At 38.3% G+C, this 24519-nt stretch overlaps 1 protein-coding gene across 2 annotated transcripts; it reads left to right on the top strand.

Annotated features, from left to right (window-relative positions):
- Nucleotides 1-79: 79 nt before the first annotated feature.
- On the top strand, nt 80-21062 carry cfap43 (cilia and flagella associated protein 43). Of its 2 annotated transcripts, XM_041267390.1 has the most exons (38): nt 80-179; nt 1804-2057; nt 2227-2323; nt 2810-2977; nt 3383-3533; nt 3917-4079; nt 4262-4338; nt 4635-4766; nt 5135-5251; nt 5521-5601; nt 7049-7197; nt 7384-7487; nt 7677-7829; nt 7913-8082; nt 8311-8463; nt 8841-8971; nt 9295-9460; nt 9592-9699; nt 10384-10461; nt 10881-11006; nt 11171-11275; nt 11555-11671; nt 11989-12195; nt 12558-12764; nt 12907-12996; nt 13157-13237; nt 13678-13803; nt 14428-14547; nt 15001-15108; nt 15387-15473; nt 15704-15792; nt 16521-16725; nt 17084-17196; nt 17483-17642; nt 17965-18129; nt 18261-18341; nt 19338-19491; nt 19793-21062. In XM_041267390.1, the coding sequence occupies exons 1-38, from the start codon at nt 136-138 to the stop codon at nt 19963-19965; spliced, it is 5010 nt and encodes a 1669-aa protein (XP_041123324.1). In that variant the 5' UTR covers nt 80-135; the 3' UTR covers nt 19966-21062. The 2 variants fall into 2 exon arrangements, with proteins under 2 accessions (XP_041123324.1, XP_041123325.1); XM_041267391.1 differs by lacking the exons at nt 17965-18129; nt 18261-18341; nt 19338-19491; nt 19793-21062 and having other exon boundaries at nt 17529-17623.
- The last annotated feature ends 3457 nt before the right edge of the window (nt 21063-24519 follow it).

The following is a 24519-nucleotide window of genomic DNA, read 5'->3' as shown; positions in this document are numbered from 1 at the left end:
GGAGGGCGGTGCATTCTGAGCAACCAGTGGGAGGAATGTTTTGGTGTCCTGGCAACGGATGTAAACTGTTCGTGAAAAATAAAAGAAAACATACAGTACGAGCACACTTCTCTTGGAAATAGTTATTCGGTTTAAATGTATATTGATACAATGAAAAGTATCGGTTCCTTGGAAGTCAGGTGAGGTTATGATTTTTATTTATTTATGTATTTATTTATTTTCAAAGAACCAGGAATCTGAATATTGTTGAAAAAAAAAAAGATTGCAACCTAAACACATATTTTCAGGTTGTTGCTATTACTGGTATAAAACAAAACAAAACAAAACAAAAAAACAGATCCCTAAAACAAAAAGGGTGTCAGGTAAGGCTGTGTCATGTCACCATATTTATTCAACATTCTAGCTGAAATGGTTATGCGTAAAGCACTTGATGGTTTCTCAGGAGGGATTCAGATTGGGGGCCGTCGAGTCTCAAACCTCAGGTACGCCGATGACATCATTCTACTGGCCAGTTCAGAAATTGAATTACAAGAATTGGTTGATCGTTTAGACAAAGCCAGCACTGAATACAGTCTCAGGATAAACGTTGAAAAGACCAAAGTAATGAGTCTAAGGGGAACAACATGCAGAATATTGATTCAAGGTTCCAAACTAGAACAGGTGAACACCTTTCCCCGTCTTGGGTCTCTCATTACAGAGGATGTTGAATGTACCAAAGAAATCAGAGCTAGACTAGCTAAAGGTCAAGGTATTGAAACAACTCGAAATAAAATATGGAAGAGTCACAACATTTCTCTGGGAACAAAGAGCAGACTACTGAAGACTTTAGTATGGCCGGTGGCAACGTATGTTTGTGAAAGTTGGACCATCAAGAAGAAAGATGAGAAAAGATTACAGGCTTTCAAAATGAAAGGACTCAGGAAGATTTTAAGAGTCTCTTGGGTTGCCCGAAAAACAAAGGAATGGGTTTTGGCCAGAGCGGGCGTACGGAGGGATATACTGGACAACATCAAAAGAAGAAAACTGGTCTACTATGGTCACATTACACGGAAAGAAGGAGACTGTTTGGAGAAACAGATATTACAAGGTACAGCACCTGGTTCACGAACACGAGGGAACCCAAGGACAACATGGATGGACAATATTAGAACATGGATGGGCCTTACAACTGAAGAAGCGACGGGGAAAGCTCAACACAGAGTTCACTGGCGAAGATTTTTACACAATGCGACCAACCTTCAGATCGAGGAAGGTTGAAGACAAGACAAGAAAGCAAAAAGCAAACCTATGAGACTGACGTGTGATAGTATGGCACGAGTAAGTGGTTAACACCGCCTGTAAAAGGTTGTTCTCATAGTGTAGTACTTGCATGTTGTAATGCTTAGAAACGCTGAAGCTCAGTGGTCTCAGCTGAGTAAACATGTCTGGTAAAGTGTTTACCCGGGAGCCCTGCTGGAGTTCACTTTGGTATGTATGGTCTTGCATAAACTACAGTACTGGCAGAATTCTGCTGCAAACTGCAAGCATGACATTTCCTTTGGGCTACCAGCATACCTAATGTCCAAGCAATATCAGAAATGACACTTCCGTCAAACTCTGCTGTCACTGCTGTACACATGTTAGTGTAGCCTGTATTCTACAGGTATGGAGTGGACAATATCCAGAAACGAATGGGTCCACATCCACTATAAATGTAACCCTTTTTAAAATACTAACTTTTTTTTTTTTTTTTTACTTACTCCTCGTGAAAATTCATTCAAATTCCTGAAAGCAATATTCTAGTGTTATTTGTTTTACTTTCAGATGGGTGCAGGGTTTTACCAGCCAGCGTGTGACATTCGCTGACAGAACTACGGTGTGCTACTCTTGTGGGAATCATGTCATTTTCATAGACCTGGAAACAAAGAAGCAGCGTGTGCTTCAGAGTCCAGGAGGGAGCATCGGTGCCCTTGCAGTGAATGTGCGCACCAGGGTGGTGGCCTTCTCAGAGCAGAGACTTAACCCCTCCATCCATGTGTACACCTTCCCTCAGTTTGAAAAGCAGAGTGAGCTCAAAGGTACACTTCTGCTTTATTTCTTCTGTTTTTTTTTTTTTTTTTAGTTTTACTGTTTTGGAAAATTGGGGACTGTGGTGTTTAAGGGTAGGGGCATCTATTTTAAAACCTTTCATTTTGTATACACGCTTGTGCTTGCATTCACATCCCTAATGGCTTTTTTTTCATTTAGGAAAAGCCAAGTTGGAGTATACAACACTGGCTTTTAGTTATTCTGGCGCATATTTAGCCAGTTACTCCTCAATTCCGGATCACACCCTAACGATATGGTAGGATATTTTAATTTCTATTATACGCTATTTTGATCAGCTGTAATCATCTTTTAAAAGTCTGTATTTTCAGTGTTCAAGCCACCACAGTTAACAGATATTAAATAATACTTAGTTCTTCATTTCTCCAAAAGAAGGTGCTGTCGTATAACAAGAAAATGCAGCTTTTGCTGAAGTGATGCTGGAATAGAGACATTTTAGTCAATAATAACATTTAGGTCCCATATTTCATAAATGTTATTTATGTACTTTCAACTTGGAACCAATTCCAGCTGAATGATTTACACAATGATTTCCTGTAATGTTTGAACTATTGTAATGTTTAAGGTGAAAATGTAAAACATTTGGTATAATGAAAAATAAAAATCAATTTTTAAAAGGTTAATTAAACTACTGTGTAAATTACTGTAGCTTTAATAAGAAAAAAAAAAGTTTGATTCCCATCACTGGTTCTTTTCAGTACTGTTTTATTTTGTGCTTCTACAGGAACTGGCAAGATGGGGTCCCTCTCTGCAGTGAAGCCCAACCAGGAGTAGAGGTCACGAGATTGATGTTTAACCCTATGAACTGGCACCAATTGTGCATGACCAGTGAGAGATCTCTTAAAGTTTGGAACATTGAGAGAAGTGACACTCTTCATTGTATGAAACCCATGTGAGTAGTATGTGTGTGTGTGTGTGTGTGTGTGTGTGTGTGTGTGTGTGTGTGTGTGTGTGTGTGTGTGTGTGTGTGTGTGTGTGTGTGTGTGTGTGTGTGTGTGTGTGTATTGATATGGATGAACCACAGATCTGTACCGGAATCAGGTAAAGACACTTACTTGGGTAAAGACATTTACTTGGTGAATTAACCAAGAATTATTAATATTTTATAATTATAATAATATAAGTAATAATAATAATAATAATAATAATAATAGTAATGTGCATTTGAGTTAAAACAGAAAAAACTAGCTTGAACCACTGTGTAACCATCTGGAAAAGTTAACCTGCCATATCTAGTGTTCTAAAAGCCTTTCAATTGAAAGTGAAATGTTTAATGTATTTGTTTAATATTCCACAGCATGATCAGTATGCCAGCTTTAGAACCTTCTGTTCCTCAGACAGAAGATGTTTCCTCCAGTTACCTGGACAGCAAGTTTTCTTACTATGGACCTGTGATGCCTGTCTCAGCTATATCAGGGCTCGTGGGAGAGATGGCAGAAACATTTGTGGTATTTCCCATGCTTTATGTAGATTTATAAATGTTAGGGACTGCAGAATGTTCTGATGTATCTTTGCTTTTGCCTTTAACTCTGCCTCTGGCTTTATGACCCATGTTTCTGGTATACTATTACAGGAATATCCATTTGTGTGTGAGAGAGGATTGTTTTTCTTACTATTTTTCGCATCCTAATCAGTTTATTGATTTCATGTTTTTGCTCTATACACACACTGCTGGCCGTGTGCTCGAAATTGAAACTTCATTGCTTAGTAGAATGACACGACACAGCTAAAGAGTTTGCACTGCAACAAAGAATAAGGTTTTAGATGTTTTTTTAAAATGTGTGAACCAGCCGTGATACTCTTTTAGAGAATATTTGTTTCCTTCCAAAAGCCAAAAGAAGCTATGAAAAAGCAGATTCGCCCCACCTCGTTCTGTTGGACCTCAACCACTGACCTTTATGTGGGCTGTGAGGAAGGCCACCTGATGCTTGTGAGCCCTGAGACAGGGAAAGTGACTATGCTTCATAACCTGTGTGAGAAGCATCCTCCTGGAGGTAGGGAAATAGCTTTTTGATATAAGTTTTTGTACTTCAGTGTGCTACAGGTGTAATTGTTTCCATGATGATCCCAGCAGAATGTCAGCAGGTTTTTCAGCTTCACATTTCAGGAATACAGAATTCCATGCTCATTCTACCAGGGTATTCATATGTTGTTGTTTTTTTTCCCTATGATTTAGATAGCCACCATGTCCTGCAACAGGGAAACCTGGACAGTCTGGCCCTGCACAAGGATGGACTTTATGCAGCAGGGACTGTAAGCATGTGTCTTATCATTTGGAAAACATCTTTGTAAAAAGTGATCACTTTTTTTTTCTCCCATGTTATTCAGGGCTGGCCAAGTCTTACCCCAAATTAACTGTTCCAGTACAGTTTTAGATCTATCCCTAAATATTCATCTTCATTTATATCCAATGCTGAAAAAAACAAAAAAAAAAAAACTCTTCAGTGTTTCTTGAAATTTTTCACATAGGGCCCCAATTATTACATAGTAGTGCCAGGTTATGGTTATGTAGCCACTGGAATATGACACTGTTCTCCCCCATTTAACAGGATGGCATTCTGCGCCGCATTCACATCAAGGGGGTGAACATAGAGGTGGATATTTGCTGCGCATTGGAGGAACCAATCAGAAACATTGAATTCTCACCAGACTTCGAGTCAATGGTCCTGGCTAGCCATAAGGTTTAAATTACTCATATCTTTATATTAAGTTTCTATAATCTATGTTTCCTCTCATTTCAATTTGATGGCTTTGTATGATATTATCAGGTCATATTGTATTCCTTTCTACAGCCTGGAACCCTTCACACTCAAACGCCAAGTAGTGACACCTACTGGAGAGCCTAGAATTATAATACAGCAGTAGAATTGATTTAGTTTTTGTACAGTATGTCGTTTTTAATGGTTTTTTTTTTTTATTTTTAAACTGTGCTTCCACTGTGTAGTAATATGAATGGATTGTGTCTCCCTGATTAAAAAAAACCAAAAAAAAAAAACCACACGCACACAACAACTTTTAGTATAAATGTCTGCTTCAATTGTATTCACAGGGAGCTATTTACAGGTACAGCCCAGGCGAGCCTGGGGAGGTGTCGAGAATTCTGGATGTCCGTAGTGGGAACTTCGTGGCAGCAGCTCCTCTATCTCCAGGCAATCAGTATTGTGTGGTAATCTAGAACTACTTTGTTATCTTATATTTGTATCACATTGTCTGCAGTCTATAATCCAATAGTAATACTAGTAATTATAATAATACAGATGACACAAATACATTAAACCACTACTATGCAAATAAAGCACACAGCTTCCACAAAAATAGTGTAAATATGACATTAAAAAAGCTGCTTCTTTTGTTCTTGTTCTGTTTTATCACATGTTTTCAATATTTAAACGTGCTGCTTTTTCACTGACTCAACTCTTCAACTCTCAATTACAGTCAGTCAGAGAATCTGGAGAAGTTCAGGTTTGGTCATTGGAAGACGGGGACTGCACCAGCGCCTTATCTCTTAAAGTGCAGGTAACACATTAGTATTAGATAGGGAAAGGTGTTATAGCATTGGTCTACAAATGTAGGTTGTAGAAATCAGGGAACTAAGAAAAGTTTGATTTATAAATGTTCTTGTGCCAAACTTTTATTTACAGTGGCCCCTCGTCAGTGGCACTGGAGTGATTTTTAAAGTGGGGGTACTGAAAGCCATTGAACAGAACTGTAGCCATGTAAAGCCAGGGGGTGCTGCCACTGCCCTCATCACCCCTAGTTCCAGCGCCCTTGCCCCTCGTCATTCCACTGTCTGACTTTTACTGAAAGCAATAATATTGAGGAATGTGAACTAATGAAGGGCCCTAGTACATGTAGAATGTTCTGTGACATGGCCTTAAGGAATTTAAACATAATCATTTTAACCAATCCAATACAGTACAATGTGATAATCCACTGGGAATAGTCCTGTGTTTAGAAAATGTTTTTAATGTCTTGCTGTATATACTATCTACTCAGTATACAGTAGGTACTCATTATATTGCTATTCATCACATGAGTTTAGCTTCAGGAGCTACTGGTCAACCCCCCTCCCTGCATACCTAGAGGTAGTACTCAAAGAAACGTTTCTTAAATCAAGCAACAAGGACAGATCTTTAGGGGTCAAAGTATCATGAAAACACACCTTATTTGTATTGCTACTTGTTTGAGCATGTTTGATAGCTCAGAGATTTATTGAAAACTGTCAGGGCTCGGGCTAAGCTTTTTGAAATAATTCATTCATACCGCGCGCAGCAACATACACATACCATTTTTTTTGTTAAATTGGATAGGTAGGGGTACATTATTTGGATGCCAATAATAATTTACTGGTTCAGCTAATATTAATTGTTGTATGTTGTGCACCTCTGCACCTATCATATGAAGAGTGAAGCCATTTGGTCCAAATAATTTTCGTATTCAGGGAAGCAAAAAAGGGAAAATGTTATTAAGTGAATTATTAGAGTAATATTTAATTTATTCATTGTAAAATGTTTACCGTGAAAAAGCAAGATAACATAGCATTTCTATTATACCCTGAGTGCACCATGCTACTGTATATGTAAAACTAATATATGGGGTGATCAGTAAGTCACAGGACAAAGGGAAAGCTTGCAAGCATTTTGTTTTCCATGTAAATGTTTTTATTGCATATAAGCTGTTTCCACACCTGGTGCTGTTGTCCCATAACTGATTAATCCTCCTGCATGCCATTTAATACTGCTGCACACAACACTTTTTGCTGTGCAATACCTATGCTGAATGTGGATAGTGGATGTAACAAATGGTACAAATATAGCAGTGTAATCCATTTAATACAGTCGCTGTCACCAGGCATCTACCAATCACTCAATCAATCAAACTTTCATATACTTTCTCTGTTTATACCAGAGAGCTGTGTTTTGTTCTTCTTCTAATTCATTTCTTTTGTTTTCATTGACTGAAGGCAACATGTCTGGCATGCTGCCCCAGTGCTCGCTACTGTGCTGTGGGGACGGCCTCTGGACATGTCTACTTCATTGATCTGACGAAGGTGGAACAGCCTCGTGTAGTTCACAGGGTTCACCTTTACAATGCACCACTGGGACAGCTGCAGTAAGTATGAAGAACATTGGGTGCACAGACATTCCACTGGGGCAATATTTAACTGTTAATTATTTTATAGAATCAACAGCCCACGGAAATGCACTCAGTGCAGCCACTGTCTATAGAATCATTATTCTGATTATTTTTATTATTGCTTTTTATTATTTATTTTTATTATTATCTGTTTTCTTACAGCTTTGATCAAGGAGGACAGTATCTGCTCACTGGAGCTCCAAATAAACACATCTTTATTCTAGATGCCAGGCCATCCAAAATGTTTGCAGTCTTTGGATACACAGGTAACTTTAGTAACGCTTGCTGATAAAACTCTCCAAGTAAAGGAAAAGACCAAATGAAATGATAGTTGTTATACTCATCCATTTAGTTACTTTTTTGTAGTTACTTGAATAATAACTAAATATCTATCAAGCTGATTTATTGCATTTAAACTTGGATTATCCTGTATAAATAAAACTGTTCTGCTTCAGTGGCAGCAGGTTTTGTGTTGGGCCTCTCCGCTGTTTTCAACAAGGACAACAGACATGTGAAGGTTCTGGCTCTAGTTACTCTGGAGGAAGCAGCAAACATTAAGGAAGGGACCCGACTGGAGATGTTCACACTGCCACACCAGCTATTTACAGGTACAGGGACACATTTCCAACAGTGAACACTGATTTCCAGTTCAATTCATTGCCCTGTTCAAACTGACCCCTGTCCCCTGTAGGAGCTCTAGGAGGTCACACAAACAACCGTGGAGTCTTTATTGATGACGTCCTGCAGAAACGCATGTTTGAAGTAGCACAGCCGCTCTCTTCAGCGGTATTGGGAACAAACAATAGGGTGTATGGCTACTGCAACAGGTCCAAGTCCACCCAGAAGTTCATGCTGGCTGAGGTATCTATAAAGTAGTTGCATAAAACTGCTGCTTTGTATTTTTTCTGTATTTTTTCCCAGATTAGTGCTGATTTCACTGCCTGCCTCCCTCCCGCCCAAAAAATCAAATAAAACAAATCATGCGTTCATACACGTTAATGCTTTCAATGAATAGGGTGTACTGAAATGACAAGGTTATCCCATATTCCTCATGAGCGATCTCCTTAACTTATTATTCCCGGTGGTCAGGGGGACATGAAGGGAGTCTCACATGTGAACCCAGAAAAGGAAGTTGAAGGTCATCAGCTTGGTCCAGCGTCCCTTATTTTGTCTCCCCATCAGCAGTGGTTGGCCTCGGTCAGCAAGGATGGGCTGCTCCGCATTCGAGATATTTCCAATTTAGTAAGTACTACCTGAATAAGAGAAGGGGTAGATTTGATCAACCTCTACTCTGCCGGGATAAATAACAAGTCAAGCCCTAAGTCAAGTAAAAAACACATTACAACAACAGCCAAATAAGCATTTTAGGCAACGTAGTAATTGAACCTGATTTTTCTATACTTCTATATTGTCTAAAAAAAATAATACCATATTATAATATACTGCATAATTATTTAATGTTTTTTACCTAAAAAAATCATGTAACACAAAACCTTCTCCAAGTATAACCCCACCCTTTCCACAACCCACTAGATACCAAAGAAATAAAAGGGTCACGTTATTTGACATAATTTCATGGTGTTTTTTTAATGTAACAATTTCCTACTTTTTGGACACAGGGGACTTATGTCCAAGTGCAGTGCCACTCGTACAGGACTGATGGGGTTCGATCACTGTCCTTCTCAGTGGACAGTCAGGCCATGTTGACCACTGGCTTCAGTGATGGTGCCCTTGTCTGTGTTAAATGGAGGTATACATATATATATATATATATATATATATATATATATATATATATATATATATATATATATATATATATATATATTATATATATATATATATATATATATATATATATGCTGTATGCATATATCTCGGTATTAATATGTTGGTCTAGTAAACATATTCTATTCATACTGGGATTTTACAGACATATCCTATTGTTGTGCAGGAGGTAGGGCCCTACTCAATTCTGACTCAGAATTGGAATCAGAAATTGGAAAGTGACATGAAAAAAGTATACAAATAGTTAATAAAAGCTGTTATTTCTGTCTTTTATAATGTTCAAAGAGTTGATACTGCTGGCAAAATGAATGCCGCCATTGAATATGGCCAGAGTGTCATGTCACAACTGGAGACTTCTGTGATGTTGGGAAACAAGAGCCTCATGGAAATGCCTGAGTGGAAACCAGCTAAAGACACACCACCTTCATCTGCAGTGGAGAAAGAGGCACAGGTTTGTTTACTTGATTTTACTGGGGCACCCATATACCAGCATTTTAGTGAGGCCACTACATTGAGGATGCATTGCTAAGTCGCATCTCAAGCAGTACTCGTGTGAATTCATTACCTTATTTTTGCATTCAGGAGGCCAGTCAGAAGAAGAATGTGGAGGTGACTGTGGAACACAGTTACACCAACCTCCCTTTTGTCAGCCCTGTGGATGCCACTTGGCTCGACGAGAAGCTAGATGAGGTAAAGCTTATTGTTTATTACCCTCTGCAGGATATAATGGAGTTGTCTGAGATATCACACTTGCATTCACAAAAACATATACAAAGCAATGTCACATTACAGTCAACTTTGTGGATGAAAGCAACTGAAGACTATGGTACTGTCTAGCTCACCCAAATGTATTAACCCTTTGCACCTACACTATTCAAAGCTTGTGTACTTGTTATGTATTCCGTGATAGTCATGATGACTTGCTTTTTCAGTGAACTGATGTATGAAAATGCTCTCTTGCTTTGTTGCAGTCATGTACGACCTGTTTAATTTGTAATTGGTAATTTCTGGAAATTAGCTTTACATCCATTTTCTAAAAACAAAATACATATAATTAAAAGGGGGTTTTATACTGAAAGTGTCAGCTTAAGAAGGGATTTACTGCATGAGGCATTGCATAGCAGAGAGCTAGTGCTTACATCAGTTACTAAGAGAAAAAAACTAAGTTGGCTCGTAATACAAAACATTAAAAAGGAAAATATCCAAGATTTTCCAGCTTGGGTTTTTACGCTTACCTTGGGAAACAGGTGTGGGAGATAATTGTAATAATTACAAAACACAAAACAAGAGATGACTCAAAATCTATTGGGAAGTTCCCTTCACATGCTTGTCTTGTCAAATGTTTCTTTTTCGCTGCTGATTGTTATTTTACAGGCAATCAAAGAGGAGAGCCTGGAGTTCACAGATACAAAGAAAAGCCTGAGGAAAGGCATTAAAGAGCTTCGAAGGACAGTAAGCATCATGTTCTAAATGCAACACAGAAAAAGAGTCTAATGATGATTAGGAAACATTAACCACACAAAAATCTAACTGGTGAATTTCAGCGTTTATGCAATGGTTAAAAGTATTGGTTCTTTAATGGTCTTCATTAACTCATTGTGAAGGACCTGCCAAGTGATTGATGATGACAAAACCCCAATAAATGCTTTTACCCCTTTTAAAGGCTTATTTATGATGCCATTCTCAATGCCGTTTTGTTTTCTGTTAAAAACAATTGTAATGTAGAATGATTATTTTGGGCCTGTCATTTTTTTTCCAGCAGCTCCTGTTTGTGTTTTGTAACTGCTGTCTACACACTTCTGATTTAAACCCACACTTTGGTACCAAACTGAGTTTTTAGAATACTTTAACTCCATGCAATCCCCTTGCAGATCCAGGCTATGATGCGTGAGAATGAATCCTTGTCCGAGATTGAGAAACTTGAACAGCAGGAGTTTAACTTGGACGTGGAAGAGCAGAATAGGTTGCAAGTTGAGGGAGAACAGGAAGTTGCCAGGGTAAGAAACCTCTCATCTCTGAATAACACTTTGTTACATGTTCTTCATAAATATTAGGATGATGAACTTCATCAACCAAAGTCACAGAAACTAGCCTTGGTATCCGTTCTTGCTCTGACCTTCAATAGAGAAAATAAACTTTTTTTTTCTCCTTTTATCGAAAGATCTGCAGTGAGATTGAGCTGGAGAACCTGGCCAAGTGCTACCTGCGTGATGTCATCAAAAAGGAATGCTGGGACTCTATGGAGGTCAAAGGTCGTTCAATTAAGGCAAGGCTGTTCGAGCTTTAGCTTGGACAACAAAACTGTACAGTAGTGTTTGCTAGAAATGTAGATATGTTGGTTTTGATAAGCATGTTTTTGATAACATTCCCCCCATGTCATTTATGTTCACCCTGGACAGATTCAGGTGGAGGATAGCAAATGGTCTGTACTATACAGTAGGTCTAGGATTAGTTTATGTGCTTGGTGCTACTGGTTATTGTGTCAAACAGTCCTGTGAAAGTCAGTCCTGCTGGTGTTTAAAACTCCATTCGGAATCGTTTTCAGGCATTCTGCTCGGAATATGAAGTGAAGAACTATCCAATGAAGGAGCGAACTCAGAAGGAGACTGAGGAGCTGGTGCGAATCAGCCGTCTGAGGAAGATCGAAATGGCTGATCTACAGGTAAATGATATCTCTTTGGAAGGTTATGTCTTTTATTGTAATATGAACTTGTTGCTTTCTGTTAACTTCCTTGTAAGGCCAGTCTTTTTTTGTTGTAGTTGTTTCAACAATAAACTGTTTTTGGTGCATTATGATACTGGTCTATAGTAACAGCCAGGGCAGGTGCTGAATGCAGAGGAATATAATTCTAACCCAGACCAAACCTTGGATCAGACTTCTAATTTATCACAATGGAACACGGTTACAGTCTTAAACTGCCCCTAAGCTCTTACAGCTCTGCCCAGCTTGAAAGATCTGAAAACTTTGCTATTCTTTAGATTCGGAAGGAGATAACTGAGTTCCAGACAAAAGCGCAGTCTGACAAAGATGAAGAGGAGATAGAGGAGGAGGGAGCAAATGAGTTGGAGAACCCAGCTCTAACAGGCAGTCTGAGCTCCCAGTACGATGGCTGTAACCCTTATCTGTACAGCCAATTCAGCCTGCACACCAAAGAGGAGAAAATCAACCAGATCATTCTACTACAGGTAAGAGCAAACCCTCATGTATGGATGGTTAATAGAGAAAACACTGAAGAGCATCGAGCTTAAACGGTGGCCTCACCACATCATCATACGATACATTACACGGTGAGAATTGACCTGGATGAGGATGTCATCTTAAAAGGGATGTTAGATCTTGAGATATCCTGCAACAAGTTTTCCACAAAGCACACAGCATGTGAATATTTGGTTGTATGACTACTGGAAAACCAGGGCCCAACATAGGGCTGTTAGTGAACCTGCATCTGCATCAATTTTGCCTCTTAGGACAGCTCAGATGTTGCTACTAGGGATGGGTAGTACAATTAGGAAGGGTTTAAAACATTCAACACATTCCTTTCTTTCAGGATGTCATTCACAGCGTTAAATTAGCTTTCAACAAGGAGTTTGAGTCCGTTTTCAAGCAGAAGGAACAGGAGGTCAATCGGGTGAAGGACAAGAACCAGAGGCTTCAGGAGATAATGACAGAGCTGGATCTGAAGGAGAAGCTCTGGGAACCAGAGCTCTGTGATAATGAAAAGCCAGAACGGACTCTCACTGTGGACGTTTCAGAAGTAACAAACCACGCAGCTTAGCTTAAAATAAAAAAGATTGTAATTCTGAACCATAAAAAAATAAATAAATACTGGAATTTAAAATATTGTAATTCTAGATCACTGTCTGCATGTGCTTTTTAAAGTATTATTCTGTTTCCAGATCAAAGTTGAAAAATATCTCACTCCAGAACAGAAGCGGAAAACAGAAGAGCTAGCCAAGATTGAGGAACAAAGAAGGCTGGCTGCACAGGTCATTAAAAATAATTCCTAAAAACCTGATTTTAGCATTGACATTCCCAGTACATTCTGAATGGTAGTGTATACGGTATCTCCTCAGCATGACACGAATTAGCTGATATAGCTATAGTCTAGTATTGAAAAGGCACCTGATGTTGTATTTTTTCCTACAGGGTGACAACGCTAGAGAGCGAGCTCTTGATGACATGATGGGTGGAGTCCTTGAGATGAAAAAAGAGGATATTCTAAAAATGGTAAGACTGCATTGATAAATCCTCAACAATGTTGTCAAACATAACCCATCTTTGCAATATTGTTCCTCCAGAATAACCCAATCGAGGTGTAAAAACGTATTTTCGGTGGATTGACTCATCACTGGAACTTGGTGACAAGTCACTGGTGGTGGAGCTTCTTTCAAAACTAGGCTGATCAAGCCCCAAAGTCAAACCTAATCTATTTTGTTGGACATGTGTGCAGTCAACCGAATGTATCTCCAGCCTGAAATGATTAATGAGACGAAGATGCTGAAACTCAAACCCATTAAACTTTGATATGGAGAACACAAAGAAAACACATATTTATCCTGGCTAGTTTATAAATGTGATTATATCAATTTAGCGAGTGTATGTTTACAAATGGAACAATGCATTATATCTTGGTGATACAATGATGCTTGTCTTTGTTTTATCTCTAGGAGATTCCACAGCCAGAGTTCATGTCCAAGCCTGAAACACAATGGTTGGAAGATGAGAAGAAGCAGTTTAAAGAATATGAAAAGAAAGTAAAGGAATTGAATGAGGAACGAGAAAAATACAGAAAGGTAAAATAAATAATAGTCTGTGGGTACGACGTAGCCAAGTCATTTTTCTTAAAGATTTTTTTAAAGATATGTAACTCCAGACAGACGCTTTTGCCTGTAGTCATGTTTTGTTAATAACCTTCAAACATATCTCATCAGATCAGCTTTTTAAATACTTACTAAGTTTAAACTTGCCTACATATTTACAGAGCAGTTGGTTGCAATCTGACATAGTTTTCTGCTGACAGAAATATGTCCATTGAGCAGTATGTTTTCTAATATTGATTGCATGTAATAAAAGCATACCCTAAGCCAAGCAATAGCTTTACTGTATATTGAAAATGTGTTTTACTTCATGTATAGTGGTGAATAAAAGAAACAGTAATATATTTGGACACCCATTTCAATGAGTCTTACAGACAAAGATCACTATACAATTTGAGACATGTCCAGGTACAGTATGTTAGGCTGTAAAACTGTACAATTGTGCTGCCTACTATCAATTTACTTTTCTTGTCAGATACAGTAAGGGATCAAAGTCAACTGAAAACATTTATTAAATATCATATACAGTAGTGTACTGCAGAAAAATTCCACTAATTACACACAAAATGTCAACGTTTGTGATTTCTCCGTGTTTTTTAGACATTGGAAGCAGAAATGAAGAAACTGCAGACCTCCATCAAGGACTCGACCCAGGTCTTCGATGAAACACTGAACAGACTGTTTGAGAGGAAGGTGAAATCTGAAATGGTGATCTACCAGGTAAATACTTTAACAGTAAATCAAACGAGCACTGCACAGCCGGGCGCCACTTTTGGTTGCACAGCTGTTTTGCCAGATTGTAAACCACCAACATCAATCCTAATTTGACGAGGTTTATTACTCACTACTGTGTCATCTACAGAACATCGGTTAATGGAAATATCCTGCAGCATGTTCCACAAAGATTTATTATACCAAGAAATAAAAATCACATTTCACAGTGTCATTTTTTATCCCTTACTGTATTGATTGAAGGACATATTTAGTTAAAGGGGCAACACAAGAACATTCTGTTTTTCTTTTTTAAAATTATAAGGTGTGCTTTTTTCCAAAAAGTGGATATTCTCTAATAGGAAATATCCCTAAAAAAACGAACCAGGTATGATCAGGTGATTTTTCAGAAAAAAAGATACTGTGAGTTATTATTAATTGAACTGCTTTTACTGTTTTTAGGAGGAGCTCAAAATTGCAAATTTGGTATTCTCAATTCTTATCGAGGAAGAGTTGGTTAACAGGGAGACAGAGCTCAATCACCTCCTTGATAAGACAAGGAAGATGAAGGTAAAAATAAATATGTAACACTGTTGATTGACACTGTCATTGTTTATGTTCATGTTTTTATGACAACTAGTATGTTTTCACTTCAAGAAACAAAAGCTATTAAATCTATGTAATTCTTCAAATGATTTCCCAGTTGTTAGTGTCACATGACATATCAAATAATTGTGGGACTAGGAGACACAACAATTGGAAGGGTGTTGCATTGCAGCCCTTGCAAGCATCAAGCCATCATTGTTATTTATTTCACTATTAATCCATTGTTTTAATTTGTTCAACAGCATGCTAGTGCAGAGGAATTAAAAAATTGCAAAGCGCAAGTTGACGCCTTCAGAGAGACCTACGATAACATTGTGGCAGAAGACAAAGTAAGACCGATAAGGCGTTTTGCAACAATGGCCATAGTAATAACCATTAAACCATTACATTGATACCTATTTATCGAAAACCTCTTTATGTTTGACATTTTCTTCTGTCAAACATACTTTTACTGGTGCCTATTATTTAATTAACACTAATTATTGCATTAGAAGCCTTTTTTTTAGCTAAAATAAAGATGCCAATTTGGGAACTAAACCCCCCCCGTCTTTACTCTTAGCTGCTTGACCGAGGGTTCAGAAAGGAGTTTTTTGATGTGCCCACCAGTATGGTTGACCAGCTGTACAAACTTTACAAGCGCAGACCCAGGTAAGATTACATTGAATACCAGTAAGAGGGTGATGTTTTGCTGCTGTAGTAGCTTTCCACTCTGACATAACACACAAGACTGTGGGAAATACATGATTTTGGTTCTGACCAACAGAAGATATCAATCATAGCCTCATTTCATGGTGTGAGACATAATGTTTTGCACAAACCGGAGTTGGTTTTATTTAATTTCATTATTAGTCACTGTTTAATAAAATTGAAATAAAGCTGGGGAATGTTAGTTCATGTGATGGGATGCAATTAGAGATGGTAGTGTACGATGGTGTGCAATAAGGCCAAGTGCGTTCTGTCAGAGAACTTTGGATGCTGATTTTTGTTAACCCAATGATGTCTCAATCTACTGAAGGTATATCTGTGGAACCAGATTTTAGGGAAACGATAAGTAATTGTTGGGAGGAGAGGTGTGACATTATCTTTTATGAATCTCTTAATGGGCATTGTTATGAGATTCTATTGCATATGCTGTATATAGTGGTCATGATCAGGAACATCATTATTATTTATTTCCCTAGATGGGAAATACCAAGCATTGGTTAAACCTATTTATAAATACTAACATTAACGGTTAGAGCTAATTGGGGTCTGTGAAACCAGCTGTTAATGAGTTTTCACAATATGGCCACAATAAGTTTAATTAACAAATCTGGCCTTCCCCATCATCACAGTTAATGACAAAAAGGGTCCTTCCATTCCTTGATGCTCCATAGGGTACAGAGGATGAGAACACAAATCGATACAGTCGGACCAGCAGACCAGCCAGGCTCAGTACAAGCCATCAGGGAAGCACTCGCCCCATTAATGAAAGCCATGGATGAGCTGGATGACCCACAAAACATGCCTGAGGGACTGGATCTGTCCATCTGGCAACGGTTCTGTCTGTCCAGAAGAACCAAAGTGGAGAGTGAACAAATGGTACAAATCTGGGTTTTAAAACATTGTGAAGAACTATTTTACACTGTTCTCTATCTGGAACCAAGCTATTGTGATATATGAGAGGTCTACAGTACCTATCTGAAGCTTGATTTTAAAATATTTTAACCAGTGCGTAACATGGTTTAATTTGCAGATTTTTTAAAAATGTTTTTCAAATGTTATGTCATAGTACCAGTTTTCAACGGGACAATATTCCTTCTCATAAGCACCAGTGACAAAAATGTAGATCAATATGTATTTTAACATATTAACAATGATGTGCCAGTATAATGTATCTTGACATGCATACATGCATTTAGAGTCTCTCTAAAAAAATTAAGTTGCTTTTTCTTCCTAGGTGAAACAGAAGGCTCTCACTTTGGCTGAGATGCAAGCGTTTCTGCAGAAAAGAACCGAAGAAGATGAGAAGCACAAACATGACACTGAAAAGATCATAGATGATCTCAATGGGTAAGAACTTGTCCCTTAAAACTAATCATAATGGCCACAGGGAAGAGTTGTAGCATTTAGAATACAGTACTGGTTAAATATACAGTGTTATTATGCATTGATTTTACTTCGCTGATGTGTATATATATATATGTGTGTGTGTGTGTGTGTGTGTGTGTGTGTGTGTGTGTGTGTGTGTGTGTGTGTGTGTGTGTGTGTGTGTGTGTGTGTGTGTGTGTGTGTGTGTGTGTGTGTGTGTGTGTGTGTGTGTGTGTGTGTGTTTGTGTGTATGTGCTTCTAAACACAGACTTCGTGAAGAGAAAATGCGGTTTCAGTTGGATCTCATTGTTCAGTTCTTGCTGAAACAAGGAAGTGTGGAAGTGGATGGCAGCAACTTCATTGCAGACTATTCCGATGCACTCCTCCTTCATAGGGGTGCTGTGGAGGATCTCAACGGAACAATCAGGGTAGGAGCATGTCAATGTTAAAGCACTGTGCAGTTAACATTAACAATGGCTACAAGAGCTGTACAATACAAAACAGGACAGATTAGTTTTATTTTATTTTTTCTTCAAGGGATATTCTAAAGGTTTGACAGACCACTATGTTCCCTTTTGTGGATTTAAGTAAATCAAGTGTGCAAAGTAACAGTTACAGACTGTATAGTATTCTCTATTGAAACCACAGTGTAGCAAACAAAAAGGTATCCCATTCATCGATTTCTTATTTCCAATGGGGGTTATCCCGAAGAAAGCGCATCTCCCAGCAGCATTTTATCTCCTTGTTAAGACATTAGGGGAGCAGAAGATAGCGAGCATGGTGGAGAGTAAAGACTTCCGAAAGGGAATCATCCAGCAGGAATGGGAACACATGAGAATGAGAATGCAGATGGAGGATCTGAACAACAAGGCTCGGGATATCCAGATGCTGAAAGTGTCCAGAGAACTGCAAGCGGTAAAGTCATATAATCAGTAACAGTGTTAGTCTGCCTCTGGAAGCCTTTCCTGTGGTGTCTGTTGTCATATGGCTGATCAAGATCTATACATTGCAAGAGAAAATACTGTCATGTACATTTTTTTTTTCAGTATCTGAATGAGACTGACCACGAAAGCTGTTCAGCCAAGCAGATGTCTGTTCTGGAGCAAACACTAGTCACCCAAAAGAAGGTGATTATATTGAGTTTAAAATATTGAAGTAGCTATTCATTAAATATTTAAAAGATCTGAACAGAAAGGTTAAGTAGAGCTGAGGGAAGCATGTTTAGTTAAACTATACTGAGCATCAAAAGAAACTTATCACTTATATTTGAGCATCAAAAGAAACATCACTTATACTTGTACAAAATTCACTGTGATCGAAAAATTGACAAACTCTGTTTAAGAGCAGGTGCAGTGACTTTTTATTGTGCTGATTAGCAATTGACATTTTGCTGTCTAAAATTATAGGGAGACGGGGGATACTGTGAAGCTCACGGGCTAGTAGCGTGTGTGGCCACCGTTGGAAGCAATACAGCAGTAGCTCTGCGACGCATGCTTTGCACCAGGTTTCGGGTGTTGTCTTGTGGAATCCTGGCCCGTTCCTCTTGTAGTGCCTAGATAAGCATCTGCCTGTTCAATGGTTGCCGAGCCCTAGAAGCCACATGTCTCCCAGTTCGTGGCCTGTCATTGACAGAGCGTGTCTGGTTATACCGTCTCGCCAGGTTTGAAATTGCTGGCTGTGAGCACCTAAGACGGCAAGCCACAGTACGCTGCCCTAGTCCACCCTCCAACATGCTGATTACACAAAGGCTCTGCTCTCTTGACAGACGTGGCATATTGGTGTTTTTCTGTGATTTTCTTTATTGCTTTTATTCAAGCTTGCAATTCAACAGCTGAAATCACTCCATGTAGTGTCCAATCAACTGTCTCACTAATTAGGTGATTAAGTGCATATGCTTCAGTTATAGTCACTCAAGCATGTCATGGTCAAGGGTGAATGATCAAGTGATTAAAAAGAAACCAAAAACACTTTGTCAATGTTCATCACTTATATACCTTATTTTTTTTCAAAATAAATGTGTTATAATAGTGATGTTTCTTTTGATGCTCAGTGTACTAAAATTGTGCTGCATGTGAATACTATATATTTGTTTTACAACACTCCAAAAATGTGTCACTCTCTAGAACCACAAAAAGAACGTAAAAAATGCTAAAAGGATTATCAAGGGGCTGGAGAGACAGATCACCCGTAAAGACAAGGAGAGAGACAGCTTGGATAAGGAGCTGCAGGAACTGCTGGTGACAGTATCTGAAAGAAGACACGTCTACGATGCCATTGGTAAGGCAAGAAAGTCCTAGGCAGTGAATCAAAGATCTGAACTTGATATACCTAAAACTAGTTTTATATAGATAAATAAATAACAGTCTGTCTAACTACACCAAGTTTCGTGTAATCCATGCTATTTGAATAAGCCAGAAGCCGTATCAAATTGTAAAAATAGTGAGATATCTGCTTATCAATTACTCTTCATGTGCAGTATTTTTGTGGGTCCATTTTGTGATAAGATCCTTGTGTTTTTTTTGTGTTCAGAATGCATTTTAACTTTTAAACTTTTTCTGCTTTCTTCTTCTACAAACAGCTATGGAAGATAACACAGCGATCAACAGGGAAAAACGATACCAAGACATCATTGAGAGACGGAAGCTGGTGGACTTGGCAAGGACACAAGCCCAAGAGGTTGCCATCCTCAGAGCAGAGGTTGAGAGGCTGAGAATGAAGACTTTCCCTGCATTGGTTCAAATGGGACACTGAGCTTTACGAAAGCAGAACAAATTACCCTTACAAAATTAGATAGACTGACACATTTTAGCTTGTACAACAAAAAGATCGATGTCATTTAATTTAGAGAATAGCATTTAAATATTTTAACATTATTGTTAACATATGGCATTAACTTAATAAAATAACAAATATGTTTTTCCTTTTAAATAAAGTATCATTGAACAAACTGTCTTCTGCACTGTCACTACTGTTTTCTGCACATTCTTGTTCCCTAATGAACAAGACATGGAACTGCCACTGCTGGGCTGAAAATGTTCTAATGGGTGGGTACTGGCTTGGCTAAACAGGCTGAACAGACTGATATCTGCATGTTTCAAAGTTACTGTTCAGGTTGCTTTAAATCCCACACCTCTAATATGGGGTCTCTGCAGACAAATACAAATACCCCAGCCTTTAAAGTAAAATATTAAATTTGTTCTGCTGAAACCCATAAGATTACGTGTATGTGAAGGCTTCCTCTGTCTTGTCATAATGCAGCAGTGTGCCCTCCAGTCCCAGGCTGTCTATGAGATGTGTGAGGCTCAGCTTGCTGCCATCTGCAGAAAGAGCCAACTGGAGTTCATACAGGACAGACTGGCTGCTGCTTTGCTATTTGTCTATCAGAGAGCGGAGTTATGTAAGGTCATTCTGTACAGCAAATGCATCTTGTAAGCTTTGTAAATGTGTAAACCACACCCACTGACTGTCAGGTCTTTTGCAGTACAGCACTACACACTTACAGTGCCCTCTGCTGCACAGTTAAATCTCCAGGCTCCTAAATGCATTATCTATGAATGTCAAGTTGTTTGTTAACAGCGATACATTATATATTTTAGTATCTGTGAAGAAATGTTCTCACGGTTTACAACAAGTTCTGTTATACTGTAAACAACCGACCCAATTACTGTTTTTATATTGTCTAATTTTGAATCAAGATATTGTTTCAGATTAAATTCTAAAATTGTGTTCCAGCAAGTGTTTCCATAACCGTTCACAAACTCCAGCGTCCTATAGCATGACACTGTATTTTGACTGCACCGTATAATCTTTTAGTCTGGGACTCCAGATAAATAAATAAACTAATTAACACCAGAGAAACAAGCCCTTGCGTTTTTTTGGTATAGAATTTTATTTAATTTTATATTTTATTATTCTTTCTGGTTTTTACTTTATAGTCTTTGTTTAAAAAAAAAAAAAAAATACATTGATGTTTCCGACACAATATTATAGATAAACAGAAGTATGTATAAAAAGCTAGTCTTAAATTTCATTGTAAGAAGCCTGTGGGAGTTGAATGGGATCGAACACTGTTTGTCTCTTTTGTCATGCACAGTATTGGACAGTATCAGTTTGCTTGCCACCATTGTCACTAGATACACAACACTAATATTGGAAATTATTTAATAATACCTCTGATGCCCAAAATACCCAACACAACATTTTTTTTCATTCCATTAACAATGGGTCCAAGTTTTTTATTCATCTGCAAGGACTAAAATAAACACATAAATAAATCAAACAAGCAAGAAACAACACAATCGGTTATTTTAACTGGACCTGCAACTAAGTTTGTTCTTGATAGATTTATAAGATTGTGTCTCTTTTCTGGAAAAATGGGGACATGTTTGCAGTGGTGGTCCTAAAAATTTGACCTAAGTTTGTAATCCATCCAGTTTATACGTGTCAGTGGAAGTGTTGAAATATATGGTAATCATTTGTACCTTTTTCTGTCAAAGATCATGTGACACAAAATGTTACAAGTTAGGCATGTGTTTGTAAGCCTGAAAGCTAAATTACAGACAACTGGGGTCATGTTAGCTTTTTAGTGTTATCATAGAACCACTTGAGTTCCTCAATGACAAGTAAAACAATAAAAAATATAAAGTTATTGGTAGAAGTATTGTTTTTGTTTTCGCTATTATTAAAATCAGGGTGGGTGTAGCACAGAGCAACTCATGTAGGTGGTTGTGATTGCACTGAGCCTGCACATGCAAGTTCACGCAAGTTGGAACAAAATTTAATATGAAAACACACACACATTGCATGGATACCCTTGCTGTTTAAGCAACAGTAACCTGGCGTGTAAGACATGCAGCAGAGTGCAAGTAGACACATGGGTCACATGCTTCCAACCAGGGACATCATGTGGACAACCTCCCTATACCATATCTGTAGATGTCTTAGCTCTCATCTCTTTCAACATTTATTTAAATTGAATGAGAACCCTTAAGATTGCAGCTCTTATTTTCAAGGGGGCTCTGGTCCTCCTCGTGGGCAACCCTGAGAGCAGAACCTTTTGCAGATCTTTCCTCCTACCCTGTGTAAACTGTTAAGTGAAATGAAAAGCATTGCATTACTGTATATCAGAGCTCTGATTTTTAAATTTGATTACATTTAGCTCAATCTTAAGATTAAAGATTTTTTTATGGTTCTAGTAATCTTTTCTAACCTGCTGTAAAGGCAGTGCAGTTAAACTGCACTAAACCTTACTAATTATAGCTAAACACATTCTTGTTAAAAAAAAAAAAAAAAAAAAAAAAAAAAAATCAACATTTTTGAGACAGGTCTCAAATGGGACTTTTCAGTCGGGTCATAAGAAACAAACAGGGAACTGTTCAAGCCAATGAGAAAGATAAGAACAAGGGGTTTTATACCCTATAATTTGACTTGTGTCTGACATGACTGTATCTCCCTGCAGGGCACATGATTTATTCTTTGTACTTCCCTGTGTATTCCTGCAATTCATACCCTGCACAATGTTATTCTGAGCCCTGAGGCAAAAAGGTGGGCAGATGAGCCCAACCCAGTTGCACCTTGAATTTCACAGCCTCAGCTTTCTTATTTTACCCATCTTCGGGTGTGTGATTTTAACCACTTGCTGACTTCGAGACAGCTGCCACCTAAGTTGATGTTTCACCTTTTTTGATCTTAGATTATTAGGGTTTGAGTAAGAATGCATGTACTGTCTTCTGTAAACTCCAGAAACCTGAGATGTGGATCAACAAGATTCATTTCAAATCTCAGCTCAGCCTGCCTGTGATCATGTGGGTGTATGCCTCTACCATATTGGGAATTTGGAGAAGATGTGTTTTGGTTTTTAGTCTAGAGAACATAGACATGGAGACCAATCAGATGTTAACTTAAATGCATGACGACTTAACCTCGACCCAAGGTGGGAGATTGTGTTTCACTTCTTTGTTACAAGGTGAAGAACATGCCTCTGTTGCTGACAGCAGTGCGTTTAATCACAAGACCTTACAGTACATTTAGAAAACACAAAGAACACAATAAAATGTACCACATGTGAGTGTCAAAATGTCTGCAAATGAGCAAAAACTTCATTAAGTCTGGAATTGTTCCCCCGTACAGAAAAGGATTCATCTGTTATGCTGGCATTCTAACTATGCCTTGACTGCTTTTATCTGAAAAGTGATACCTTTGTAGATTTCTTTATGCACACATTTTGTAGGTTTCAAGTTTGTAATCTGGGCTGTAAGAAAAGGTGAACACAGACAGCTAGACATTCACTAGGGTTAACTTGTGATCCCTATTAGCAGAGTCCTTCCACTTCTTCAGTAACCCCATTCGTGAAAGCTGTTCACAATCTGAGACCCTGTTTACATTGCACCAGTCTTTCTTTTACTCTTTGAAGAAGCTGGCATCTCCAATGATTTTTAAAGCGCTTTCAACGCAGACCCTTTCTTTATCGCAAAAGGTTGCAGTGTCTTATCTGACCATTGGCTACCATTCTGTGCCATCTACTAATGTTTTATGGGTTACTGAACTGGGGTTTGGGTACTGCAAGATATTTTGATATACCTCAACAAGAATTAGGCTATTTTGTTATCCACTCTTCTGGTATTCAGTATCTGCTCTTACAAGTTTCTCTGGTCTTCTAAAAGAACAGAAATGTTGACATAAATAATAATTGCTCGCTTGAATTCTCTCACGGTCACAGCTTGCCAGAGTTTTCGCTGGAATGTATCCTGAAGGCAGTGAATGGAATAACGAAAGCTGTAACCACGTGTTAAGTCCTTATTAAAGTATAGCTCCAAGTCAGGCCACTCCTTAGATATAGATTTTACAATCTCAAGTTTAATTTCCAAGTTTAAAGAAAAAAATCCAACACTATGCAGGTACATTATAATGACACTATTGTCTGACTTGGTTACCTCTCAAGGAGAGCCTCTGCTGCACTACAAACACTTTACCCATGATTAGCACACATGGACACTACATGTGTTCCTGTTTCTGTTCTATAATCTGTATTTTACTCCTATGGTGTGTTGTTTATGAGTCACCCAGATGTTTTGGATACCCACCCAACCCCAGCCCTGTAACCAAAGTACAGCACACAGGGAACATTCCATGAGTGTATTGTGCTGGAGACAATCCAAACAATCCCTATGACTGAAAAGCATGTTTATTGTAATTTGCAGAAAAGCATGTAAGTTTTCAGGGATGGGAGTAACAAAGGTAAGCTTTGTTTGTGTGTCTGGATACAGCACAGATGGGTCTCGGCTGTTACCAAACCCTGTTTACTTA

This window comes from Polyodon spathula, chromosome 13 (genome assembly GCF_017654505.1).
Source record: "Polyodon spathula isolate WHYD16114869_AA chromosome 13, ASM1765450v1, whole genome shotgun sequence".
NCBI classification, from domain to species: Eukaryota; Metazoa; Chordata; class Actinopteri; order Acipenseriformes; family Polyodontidae; genus Polyodon; species Polyodon spathula.
This window is presented reverse-complemented; position numbering and strand designations above follow the sequence as displayed.